We start from the raw sequence: 13,356 nt of genomic DNA, 5'->3' as shown, positions 1-13,356 counted from the left end.
AGGAGCGTTACCTGGCTGAACGCTCGATGGCAGACTGGGAAGCCACTGACCCACGACCTGCGACCAGGGGGATCAGCCCGAGACCCAGTCCGCATGATCCTCTTCGTCCGAAGAACTAACTAATGCTGACAAAAATAACAGCTAAGTAAAGGTAGAGAGAAAACTCAAACAAAATATCAAAAAGAAGAAAGAGTCTGGGACAAAAAGTCCCAGCACAGAGAGAGCCAGCCACTCCTGACAAGCTAGACATTAAAACTGAGATATGGTTGCAGGAAGTAGGAGGGTATTGACTGAGGGGACCACCCCTTGAGGGTGGGATATGTTAAAGCTTTATTGTTAACATATTCTGTTGCCTAGCTACTCCTTCGGAGCAAAGTCTAATACCCCATATGTGACGAATATGAAGAGGCGGCGACTGTCGGAGGACGTAAGAGAAACAAATTTGCCCAAAATGTTAAAAAATTTAAATTTTTAAATTTTTTTATTGGGAATGTTATATAGCAGAATGTGAATTTTATTTTTTATTTTTTGTAGAATTATCGCTCTTCTTTTGTTTATAGCACAAAAAAAAAAAATCGCACAGATGATCAAATACCACCAAAAGAAATCTCTATTTGTGGGAAAAAAAGGACATCAATTTTATTGCGCGCAATTGTTCGTTAAAGTATTTCAGTGCCGAATTGCAAAATATGGCCTGGTCATTAAGGGGGAAAATCCTTCCGGTCCAGAAGTGGTTAATGAGCAGGCCATTTTTTGCGATTCTGCACTGCGTTACTTTAACGGAAAATTGCGCGGTTGTGCCACAAATAAAATTGACGTCCTTTTTCCCCACAAACAGAGCTTTCTTTTGGTGGTATTTGATCACCTGTGCGATTTTTATTTTTTGCGCTATAAAAAAAAAAAAAAAATATATATATATATATATATATATATATATATATATATATATATATATATATATATATATATATATATATATATATATACATACACATATACACATATATACTGTATTTTCACTTTCTGCTATATAACATTCCCCAAAAAAAAAAAAAAGATGTAAAAAAAAAAAATCTAAACTTTTCATCATTTTAGGCCAATTTGTATTCTGCTACATATTTTTGGTAAAATAAAAAATCCCAATAGGCGTATTTTGATTGATTTGCACAAACGTTATCGCGTCTTCCAACTAGGGGAAAGATTTCTGTCATTTTTATTTATTTTTACTAGTTTCGTATTAATTGCAATCTAACCTCTAACAATAACTCTGTATCTCTGTTGAAATGTATACTACCACATTTCTGTTGCAATAAGAAAATGAAACGCCGGTGCTAAAAATACTATCGAGGCGAAAATGTCAAGTGACAAAAGTTTTGATGCTGCTGCCATTGTTAGCACTAGAGATCGACCGATTATCGGCAAAGCCGATATATCGAGGGCCGATCTGCACTTTCCCCGATATATCGGAATCGGCCCCTGAGGTTACCGATATTGCCGATATTTGGGAAAGTGCTGTACCAGAGTGATGCCTGCAGCTAGAGGCATCACCCCGGTATCGGCGTCCATAGCCGACGGTCAGCTGTCTTGTAATGACAACCAATGCAGCTGAGAAGCCGCTCGGCTGTCATTACAAGGAGCAGGAGGGGACGTGTGTGTATATCTGACAAGCTGACTGCTGGCTGTCAGATGGAAGAAATAGGGCAGCTCTGCAGCCACCCAATTTACTCGGCATACCCTCACCTCAATGGCTCAGGCAGAAAAAGGGTTAAACGTGGCTGTAAAGAGATTTTTTTTTTTTTTCCGTGACAAACATATTATATATACCTGATCTGCAGACCTGATCCGCCTCTATTCTGGTCCCTCACCGGGGCTCCCCCCCCTCCCGCCGAGTGCCCCCAAAGCAAGCTGCTTGATATGGGGGCACTCATGCAGGCTCGATCCCGAGCCATGCTTTGCGTGTCTATTGACACACACACACAGTGTGGTTCGGCCCCGCACCCCGCTCTCTCCACACTGGCTGTGATTGACAGCAGTAGGAGCCAATGGCCCCCCCACTGCTGCCTCTCTATCCAATGAGCAGAGAGAGAGAGAGAGCTTTGAAACGCGTTGGGTATTGTAATGCTACATTATACTATTATCTCCTTGTGTATGGATGCAATATGATCAACTGTTGCTGTAAACTGAGTGTTTTGTGCTATTTTCTATATGTTTTTACCATGTGTTAATAAAATGTACAATTTTATATAAAAGATTTTTTTGCTTATACTTCTAGTGCCTTTAAAGTCCCGAACCCTTAGGGGGAATTTTCTTTTGTTCTATTTTGAATATAGGGATATGGCACAACAAATCAGAGTAATCCTTGCTGAGATTACCCATTTATTTTAACTTTACAACCATCTTAATTGCTGGGCTCACAAGGCTTGGCGCAGTGCCATTCCCTCGCAGGGCACTTTCCTCTGATGTGCAACTTTTCTTAGGTCATTGATTTTTACCTTAACCCTCCCCTCTTGGTTCTTTGTGCTCAAAAACACTCCACCCTCCCCTAGCGCCAACTCACCTGTGGCCCCCAGCGTGGGCCCTTGGTCACCCAGCAGATCTCAGTCTGACACATGGTGCAGCGGATCCAGTCACAGCCATCTTTCTTTTGGACAATGATCTGACAGGCGGGGCAGTACATGGCTTCTCCAGTCTGGACGAGTGTCTGCAGAGAAAAGGAGAAAAGGAAAATAAACTGACAGCTGTGCCAAGGCATTGCTAAGATTCTTCACCCATCCACTCACAACTGAGACTGGTGTGTCGAGTGGAGGGTTAGCGGGTGATCAGTGTGCTTACCTGTTGGCGAATGTACGGTGAATCCTGGGTGAATATATAGCAAACATACCTCTAAGTATTTGAACCTTCAAATTGCTTGTGCAATTTTGCCAGTGGGCCGTTGGCCGATGCTAGGCCGGGTCTGTTCCAGCTAGGCAAGTTGGCAAGCAACTTGAAAGGGTTACGTTAACCACTTGCGCACTGATCTACGCACATATACTGCGGCAGGGCGGGTGCTCTGTGCCAGATCACATACTTAGTACATGATTTGGCACTTCTGGGTCTGGGGCATGCGCGGGCGGCGCCGCCGGCGACGCGATGTCCGCCGATTATTCGAGAGACAAGCAGAACGGCGGTCTGCCTATGTAAACAAGGTAGACTGCCGCCTGTTGAGAGGGGAATGTACTGATCCTGTGTTTCTGCTAAACAGGAACACGGATCTTTACCATCCCCCAGTCAAAGCATCTCCCCGACAGTTAGTAAGCACTCCCTAGGAACACATTTAACCCTTTAATCACCCCATTGTCAACCCCTTCCCTGCCCGTGTCATTAGTACAGTGACAGTGCATATATTGTTTAGCACTGATCACTGTATTATGCCTCGTTTCCACTGAGCAGTACGGTTCGGTACAGTTACATAGTTTGTGAGGTTGAATAAAGACATCAGTCCATCCAGTTCAACCTATGATGTGTGTGTGTGTTTGCTGTTAACCGTACATTGTATACCCCTGTATGTTGTACATTGTATACCCCTGTATGTTGTACATTGTATACCCCTGTATGTTGTACATTGTATACCCCTGTATGTTGTACATTGTATACCCCCTCTATGTTGTACATTGTATACCCCCTCTATGTTGTACATTGTATACCCCCTCTATGTTGTACATTGTATACCCCCTCTATGTTGTACATTGTATACCCCCTCTATGTTGTACATTGTATACCCCCTCTATGTTGTACATTGTATACCCCTGTATGTTGTGGTCTTTAAGGTGCCCATCTAATAGTTTTTTTGAAACTATCGATGCTCCCTGCTGATACGACGATTGCTTCCACATCCGTACCGCTCTGATAGTGAAGAACCCCTTACGTATTTTAAGGTTAAACCGTTTTTCCTCTAGTTTTAGTGAGTGGCCACGTGTCTTATTGTATTCACTTTCTCTGAATAGTTTGTTCCTTATGCTAGGGTAGCCAGTAAAGTATTTGTACATTGATATCATATCCCCCCTCAATCGTCTCTTCTCCAGAGAGAATAAGTTCAGTGCTTGTAGTCTTTCCTCATAGCTGATGTCCTTCATTCCCCCTAATCATTTTTGTTGCCCTTCTCTGGACTTTCTCCAGTTCCAGCACATCTTTCCTGAGGACCGGTGCACAGAGCTGGACAGAATACTCCAGATGTGGCCGGATTTTAGTTCAGTACGGTTCTGAATGGTACACCTTGATCAGGCTTGCGTTTCCACCGCCAACAGCACCCTTACATGATAGGCGTGGTGTAGCCGGAAAGTAGTGATCGACTTCACTTGATAGGCATGGTGATAGGCGATGATAAACCAATCAACGTTCTTCAGAGTGTAGTTCCACCCCATTGGTATGGTACGATTGGTACCCCAACGAAAGGGTCCCAAAAAAGTGGTACGGTTCGGAATTAGGATACCATTCACAACTTTTGACAATGGAAACGGCAAAAATTGCGTACAGTACCGAAACCGAACCGCTCAATGGAAACGAGGCATTAGTGTCACCGGTCCCCAAAAAGTGTCAGATAGTGTTTGATTTATACGCCGCAATGTTGCAGTCCCGCTATAAGGCTCCGTTCACATGTAGGCGTTTTGGGGCGTTTTTGGGGAGTTTTTCTGCTCTAGGATCAGCTCTCAAAACGCCCAACAAGACAAATCCTATTCATTTCAATGGCTCCTGTTCACATCTGAGCGTTTTGACGCTGTGAGCAAAACGCCCAACGCTCAAAAAAGTAAATCGCTGTAAAAATCGCGGTAAAAAACGTGCGAAAACGCTACGCTCAGGTGTGAATGTAGCCTTAGTGATGGCATTAATACAAAAATTACTACGCCGATTGATGCCATTACTACAAAAATAAAAAAATAAATAAAAATATCCCATAGTTTGTAGCCACAATAACTTTTGCGCAAACCAATCAATATACTTTTTTGGGGATTTTATTTACAAAAAAAATGTAGCAGAATACATATTGGCCTAAGGTGATGAAGAAATTAGATTTTTAAATTTTTTTTATTGGGAATGTTTTATAGCAGAAATTAAAAAATATTGTTTTTTTTTGTCTGTTTTTTTTTTTTTTATAACACAAAAAATAAAAAACGCAGAGGTGATCAAATACCACCAAAAGAAAGCTCTATTTGTGGGAAAAAAGGACAATAATTTTATTTGGGTACAGCATCGCACGACCGCACAATTTCAGATAAAGTAACGCAGTGCCGAATCGCAATAAATGGCCTGGTCATTAATGGGGGAAAATCTTCCAGAGCTGAAGTGGTTAAATGGAACCTGATCCCATCAGTAAGATTCCTTGATTATGGTGACTTCCGACCAATGAGATCCTTGACATGGTGCTCAGTAGCTTTCACCCATGATTGCAAGGAGACCGCAAGTCACATGACCCTCACCTTTAGCATGTCGCTGGTCTGTCTGGCGGCGGTGTCATTCAGCGCTCGGATACGCAGGTCATCCTGATACTCTTTGCAGTTCATTCCGTTGTGGATGGCCTGCGGGGATAAACACTCATTAAAGTGAACCTGTCCTGGCCTAAAGGGTAAGAAAAGTGCTGAATCCCTGACTTAGAGTGCCCTCATGTTGAAATTAACCCCATACCCTTTACAGCACTAATCTCCACCCCCATTACCTATCAAACACCAGAACTTTAAGAGAGATTGTGGCTTTTAATAGATTTGGGGGTGGGGTTTAATGGTGACTTGGAGGGAAGATGAGAGCCTATGTACAGCCTGGCCTGGGATGCAAAGGGGCCCCACAGTGAAACCTGGATTAATTTGGTACCGTATTTCAGCACTGTTATTACCATTCTCTGAGTACTCAGCAATGGTTTCTCCTCTCTTGCTTAGTCAGTTGTAATAGCCCCATGAGCGTTGGTGGTGATAGCTCCACCCCTGAGCAGTCAGTGGCAAAAGCTCCACCCCTGAGCAGTCAGTGGCAAAAGCTCCACCCCTGAGCAGTCAGTGGCAAAAGCTCCACCCCTGAGCAGTCAGTGGCAAAAGCTCCACCCCTGAGCAGTCAGTGGCAAAAGCTCCACCCCTGAGCAGTCAGGGATAATTTCATCCCAAAGCTGTCATTAGTGATAGCCCCATGCTCTTTACACTCAGTGGGTATAGCCCCACCCCTGAGCAGTAAGTGGTGATAGCCCCATACTTTTAGCAGTTAGTAGATATAGTCCCATGCCAAAGCAATCATTGGTGATAGCCCCACTTTTCCTGAGTAGTTATTTGTGCAAGCAGCATCCTCCCTGAGTAATCAATGGTAAAAGCTCCACCCATCCTGTATAGACAATTGCAGTAGCTCCACCCTCCCTGTGCAATCAGTGGTGGCAGCCCCACCCTCTCTTAGTAAACATCTGCCTAGTCAGCGACTGTAGCTCCACTCTGCCTTGAAAGTGGCAATAGCTCTATCTTTCCTTAGTGGTCAGCACTGGTAGCTCCACCCTTCATGAGTTGCCAATCATTTTCTACCATGACACCTACCTTGCAAGTTAGGCAATTGTCGGCTCCACAGATGGGGCAGAAAAACTCATTGACGGAGTCCTCGTAGATGCACCACCCCTTGCAGTCTGCTGTGCGGCAGTGGTAACTGTTCTGACTTCTGCTCTCTGCCACTACCAGGCCACGCTCTAGGAAGCGGGAATACTCTTCCGATGACACCAACTGCAGACAAAACAATGCAACATGCAATCATCTGTAGTCCTGACATGACATCTGAACACCTGTCTACATCCCTGGTGCACATGTGGTCCCGCATAATGGACTTTAGTGGGTGACCCTTGGGCCAAAGCAGACAGTATTTTTTGTGAATTATTTTCCAGCCACCAAGAGGTAATGTGCAACCACACTCAGGTCTATTACACTGTCTGGAGAGCTTACCCTCAAATGTCCACCCACAGTCACACACCATTATTATACATTTACATAGCTCTGACATATACCGCAGTGCTGTACAGAGATCACTAAACCAGTCACATCAGTCTCTGTACCAGATGAGCTTACACTCTAATTTCCCCTCCCCCACAGTCACATACTATTATTATTATACATTTAAATACAGTGCCTTTGCGAAAGTATTCGGCCCCCTTGAACTTTTCTACCCTTTGCCACATTTCAGGCTTCAAACAAAGATATAAAACTGAATTTTTTTGTGAAGAATCGACAAGTGGGACACAATCATGAAGTGGAACGAAATTTATTGGATATTGCAAACTTTTTTAACAAATAAAAAACCAAAAGATTTGGCGTGCAAAATTATTCAGCCCCCTTAAGTTAATACTTTGTAGCGCCACCTTTTGCTGCGATTACAGCTGTAAGTCGCTTGGGGTATGTCTCTATCAGTTTTGCACATCGAGAGACTGAAATTTTTGCCCATTCCTCCTTGCAAAACAGCTCGAGCTCAGTGAGGTTGGATGGAGAGCATTTGTGAACAGCAGTTTTCAGTTCTTTCCACAGATTCTCGATTGGATTCAGGTCTGGACTTTGACTTGGCCATTCTAACACCTGGATATGTTTATTTGTGAACCATTCCATTGTAGATTTTGCTTTATGTTTTGGATCATTGTCTTGTTGGAAGACAAATCTCCGTCCCAGTCTCAGGTCTTTTGCAGACTCCATCAGGTTTTCTTCCAGAATGGTCCTGTATTTGGCTCCATCCATCTTCCCATCAATTTTAACCATCTTCCCTGCCCCTGCTGAAGAAAAGCAGGCCCAAACCATGATGCTGCCACCGCCATGTTGGACAGTGGGGATGGTGTGTTCAGGGTGATGAGCTGTGTTGCTTTTACACCAAACATAACCTTTTGCATTGTTGCCAAAAAGTTTGATTTTGGTTTCATCTGACCAGAGCACCTTCTTCCACATGTTTGGTGTCTCCCAGGTGGCTTGTGGCAAACTTTAAACTACACTTTTTATGGATATCTTTAAGAAATGGCTTTCTTCTTGCCACTCTTCCATAAAGGCCAGATTTGTGCAGTATACGACTGATTGTTGTCCTATGGACAGAGTCTCCCACCTCAGCTGTAGATCTCTGCAGTTCATCCAGAGTGATCATGGGCTTCTTGGCTGCATCTCTGATCAGTCTTCTCCTTGTATGAGCTGAAAGTTTAGAGGGACGGCCAGGTCTTCGTAGATTTGTAGTGGTCTGATGCTCCTTCCATTTCAATATTATCCCTTGCACAGTGCTCCTTGGGATGTTTAAAGCTTGGGAAATCTTTTTGTATCCAAATCCGGCTCTAAACTTCTCCACAACAGTATCTCGGACCTGCCTGGTGTGTTCCTTGTTCTTCATGATGCTCTCTGCGCTTTAAACGGACCTCTGAGACTATCACAGTGCAGGTGCATTTATACGGAGACTTGATTACACACAGGTGGATTCTATTTATCATCATTAGTCATTTAGGTCAACATTGGATCATTCAGAGATCCTCACTGAACTTCTGGAGAGAGTTTGCTGCACTGAAAGTAAAGGGGCTGAATAATTTTGCACGCCCAATTTTTCAGTTTTTTATTTGTTAACAAAGTTTAAAATATCCAATAAATTTCATTCCACTTCATGATTGTGTCCCACTTGTTGTCGATTCTTCACAAAAAAATCGGATTTTTGTAAGATCTTACCGTAAAATCCTTTTCTCTTAGCTCATTGACAGACGTAGTCTTCTTGATTCACAAGAACTGGGTTATGTTGTCTCCGCAGGAGCAGGACTAGGCAGAAAGAAAAAACGTTCTGGCTCCACCTTAGGGGCAGTCCCTGAGGGTATATCCTCCCTCTCTCTGCTACAAGGCATCAGTTCTGTCACAAAGCAGCAACAGAGAATTTAACCCAACCCAACTCAATGATAGAGGGGCGGGTACTACGTCTGTCAATGAGCTAAGAGAAAAGGATTTTACGGTAAGATCTTACAAAAATCCGATTTTCTCTGTCGCTCATTGACAGACGTAGTCTTCTTGATTCACAAGAACTGGGACATCCAGAAGCAGTGCCACAAATGAGGGGTGGGATTGACCGAAATCAAAATCCAATCTAGAAGGCCCAACCGGTGCCAAACTAGAAGTTTTAAAGGCTCATTATAAACAAAGAATGAGACTCAAATGAAAATTTCCAACGGAAAAAACCCTCGAGGCAGACCACTGGTCTCCTCAAATGGCGGCCTGCAAAACCTTGCGGCCAAACGAGGCATCAGACGATGCCAACTTTATAATGTTTTGTAAAGGTATGCACCGACGACCAGGTAGCCGCCTTGCACACCTGGAACACTGACGCCTGATGGCGAAAGGCCCATGACGCACTAAGTGCCCGAGTGGAGTGCGCCTTAACAGGGAACGGGGGCTCCCGACCCTTAATAGAATAAGCCTGTACCACCGTCTGTCTGATCCATTTGGAAATGGTCGCGGCAGATGCAGGCAACCCCTTTTTGGGTCCATCCAGGATCACAAAAATTGAATCCGTCTTGCGAAACGAGTCTGTCGTTTTCAAGTATACCCTGATCGCCCGGACCACATCCAAGGAGTGTAAAGCAAACTCCCGAGGATGACTGGGCTTAGGACACAGGGAAGGTAATACAATTTCTTCATTCAGATGAAATTCTGAAACCACTTTTGGTAGGAAGGATGGATTCGGACGAAGAACCACCTTATCTCTATGAACCACCAGATATGGTGAACGACAAGATAATGCGGCCAGTTCTGACACCCTGCGTGCAGAAGTGATAGCCACCAAGAAGGCCACCTTCTGGAACAACGTAGGTAGAGGAATCTCCCTAATATCTTCAAAGGGAGGTTTCTGAAGAACCGACAATACTAAATTAAGATCCCAGGGTGGTAACGGCGCGCGCACTGGCGGAGCCAGATGTCGCACCCCCTGGATGAAATTCCGCACCAAGGAATGAGTAGCCAAAGGCTTCTGAAAGAAGATAGCTAATGCTGAGACCTGACCCTTGATAGTGCTCAAGGCCAGTTTCTGCTCAACCCCTTGTTGCAGAAAAGCTAATATTCGGCTAACCGAATAAGACCGTGGACGGAACCCCAGAGGTTCACACCATGCAATGTAGGACTTCCATGTACGATGATAAATCTTTCTGGAAGTCGCTTTCCTTGCTTTAACTAGAGTAGGAATAACTGAAGCTGACAATCCCTTGTCCTTCAGCACCTGGGTCTCAATAGCCAGGCCGTTAAAGCCAGCGATCGTAAAGCAGGATGGAAGATCGGTCCCTGAGACAGTAGGTCCTCCCTGAGAGGAAGTCTCCACGGGACGTCCGCCACCAGTCTGACCACGTTGGCGTACCAAGCTCGATGAGGCCAGTCCGGAGCTACCAGGATTACTGGAATTCCTTCCTCATCTATCCTGCGAAGAAGTCTTGGCAGTAACCCGAGAGGAGGGAAGGCATACATAGCTGGTATTGCCCCCACGGGGCGATCAGTGCGTCTGCGGTCTCTGCTAGAGGATCGCGGGAGCGAGCCACGAATCTCTGTACTTTCCTGTTGAATCGTGATGCCAACAGATCCACATCCGGGGTGCCCCACCGTAGGCACAACTGGTGGAAAACTTCTGGATGGAGGGACCATTCCCCTTGATCCAGAGTCTGACGGCTGAGATAATCTGCCTGCCAATTCTCCACCCCCGGAATGAACACCGCAGAGATAGCTGGAACAAATCGTTCCACCCAGCGAAGAATGCAAGCCACTTCTTTGGCCGCTCGGACACTCTTGGTGCCCCCCTGGTGATTGACATAAGCCACGGCCGTGGCGTTGTCCAACTGGATCCGAACCGGGCTGCCCTGGAGCTGCTCGGTCCAGTGAATCAGACAAAGTCTGATCGCTCTCAGTTCCAATACATTTATCGGCAACCTGGATTCTTCCAGGGACCAAAGTCCCTGGACAGATAACTGACCGAGAATTCCTCCCCATCCGGATAGACTGGCATCCGTGGTCACTATCGTCCAATATATTGGCAGAAATGACTTTCCCTGGCTGAGCATCGGAGACCGAAGCCACCAGACCAGAGACTCTCTGGTCTGTTTGCTCAATCGGATCCGATTGTCCAGGGATTCCGGATTCCGATTCCATCTGAGAAGAATCTCTTGCTGAAGAATTCGGGTATGGGACTGGGCAAATGGGACTGCTTCGAAGGAAGCCACCATCAAACCCAGAACCCTCATGCAAGTTCGAAGAGAAGACCAGCTGTTGGACAGTAACAACTGGACTGCTGATTGAATCTTCCGGAGTTTCCCTACCGGAAGGAAAACTCTTGACCTGACTGTGTCTAGAATTAGACCCAGATATTCGAGCTTCTGAGTGGGAACCAGAAATGACTTTTGCTGGTTCACCAGCCACCCGAATTCCTGTAAAGAAATTATAGTAATTTCTATGTTTTGTAGCAGGGTCTGAGGAGACTCTGCATGAAGCAGGAGATCGTCTAGGTAACCTAGAATCGATATGCCTCTTTGGCGCAGTAGTGCCAACATTGGGGCCAACACCTTCGTGAAGACCCGAGGAGCCGTGGCGAGACCGAAAGGTAACGCCACAAACTGATAGTGGTTCTCTTCTACGGAAAAGCGTAGAAACCGCTGATGTCCTGCGAAAATGGGAATGTGAAGATAGGCGTCCTTGATGTCTATGGACGCTGGGACATCCCCTGGATGCAGGAAGGCTGCTACTGTGCGAATGGATTCCATCTTGAATTTCCTTATGTAGAGAAAGGAATTGAGTGCCCTTAAGTCCAGAATTGGACGCACTTTGCCCTCTTTCCTGGGTATTGTAAATAGGTTTGAATAAAACCCTTGAAAACGTTCTGTCCAAGGAACGTGGACTACCACTCCTTGTTGTAGTAAATCCGTGACTGCTCTCCGCAGATCTTCTAAACGATCCGGGGATAGTCGGATATTGGAAGGGAAGAATTGCGCCGGTGGGAGAGATCGAAACTCGATCTTGTACCCTGACCTTATGACTTCGCAAACCCACTTGTCCGGGATTCTGGAAAGCCATGGATCCGGGAACCGGCGAAGACGTCCCCCCACCCCAATTATGGGTGGGGGCGCACCTTCAGGCTTTGGACGATTTATCTTCAGGTCTGGAGGGGGCGGGCTTTTGCTTGCCCGACCAACGTCCCCTGAAGCCTCCTGAAGGAGCTTTGGAGGACTTAATTTTTTCACCCGCGGGACGAAAAAACTTTTTGTGAGCAGAGAAAGAAGGCCCTCGTCTTTGACGAGTTCCTTTACCTTTAACATTTTGCGGTAAAAAGGTGCTCTTTCCACCCGTGAGATCCTTAATGATCTCATCTAAGTTGGCTCCAAATAGACGTTCTTCTAAAAAGGGGATATTAGCTAATGCTTTTTTGGAACCTTGGTCGGCTAACCAACCTTTTAGCCACAGTGTACGCCTGAGAACCACTGCTGAAACTGATGCTCGCGCCAATAATGGAGTGGCGTCTAACGCCGCATCACACACAAACTGTAACCCCTGTATCATTTGTTCCAACAAATCTGATACCGCCTGAGGGACCTCTTCTAAGTCCCGGCGTAACCACTTGGTCCATTCAGTTACAGTCTGCGAAACCAGACCAATAGCAATTATTGGTCTGAAAGCTGATCCAATCAAGGAAAACATGGTGCGAGACATAGCTTCTATCTTGCGATCCACTGGATCTTTAAAAGACGGGGCTTCTTCTAAAGGAATAACCGTGGCTTTATTCAATCTAGCAATTGGTGAATCCACCACAGGTGGTTCTGTCCATTTCTTAATGAGGGTTTCCTCAAACGGATAACGCCTGTTAATGCGTTTAGAAATAGCAGAGGTGCGTTTTGGCAGACTCCATTCTTCTTTGATTGGATTGCCAAAACATTTGGGCAATGGAAAAACCTTCGCCACTTTCATGCGTTTTTTAGTCCCAAAAGGGATTTCAGTTTCAGCTATTTCCGACGGAATACCCTGTAATCTTAAGGTTTCTTGAACAGATACAATGAGTGCGTTTACCAACGCTTCCTCTCGGGCTATGGCTGATGCCGAAGCATCCTCCTCACTGTCTGAAGAGACAGTACCCGAGACACCAATCCCAGATGAAGTACCTGCAACTGCAGAAATAGGCTCAGAGTCTGAATCCGAAGTTTCAGATAATAAGGGGTTAGGCGGGGGTCGCTTTCTTGCGCCCTGTCCCTGACAAGCCACTTCCACCCGGGACACAAAAGTTTCCATAATAGCTGACAATGATTCAATCGTCAGTGGGGTGCTGGAGGATCCTGCAGACCCCTCGAGGGGATCCGGTGGAGATACATGAGTGGCAGGGTCCATGTTAATTCAGGACACC

The 13,356-nt window shown here is 45.5% G+C and overlaps 1 protein-coding gene across 1 annotated transcript in view; it reads right to left on the bottom strand.

Moving 5' to 3' along the window:
* The window catches only part of RBCK1 (RANBP2-type and C3HC4-type zinc finger containing 1), a 105,926-nt gene that overhangs the window by 7,088 nt on the left and 85,482 nt on the right, over positions 1-13,356 (bottom strand). Inside the window, exons 11-13 of the mRNA XM_082258795.1 lie at positions 6,540-6,719; positions 5,454-5,552; positions 2,558-2,701 (exon numbers count right to left, since the gene is read on the bottom strand). Coding sequence (XP_082114921.1) covers positions 2,558-2,701; positions 5,454-5,552; positions 6,540-6,719 — 423 coding nt within the window. The remainder of the gene's footprint in view (positions 1-2,557; positions 2,702-5,453; positions 5,553-6,539; positions 6,720-13,356) is intronic.

The sequence above is a fragment of the Pelophylax lessonae genome, assembly GCF_965119305.1.
Source record: "Pelophylax lessonae genome assembly, chromosome: 5".
NCBI classification, from domain to species: domain Eukaryota; kingdom Metazoa; phylum Chordata; class Amphibia; order Anura; family Ranidae; genus Pelophylax; species Pelophylax lessonae.
This window is presented reverse-complemented; position numbering and strand designations above follow the sequence as displayed.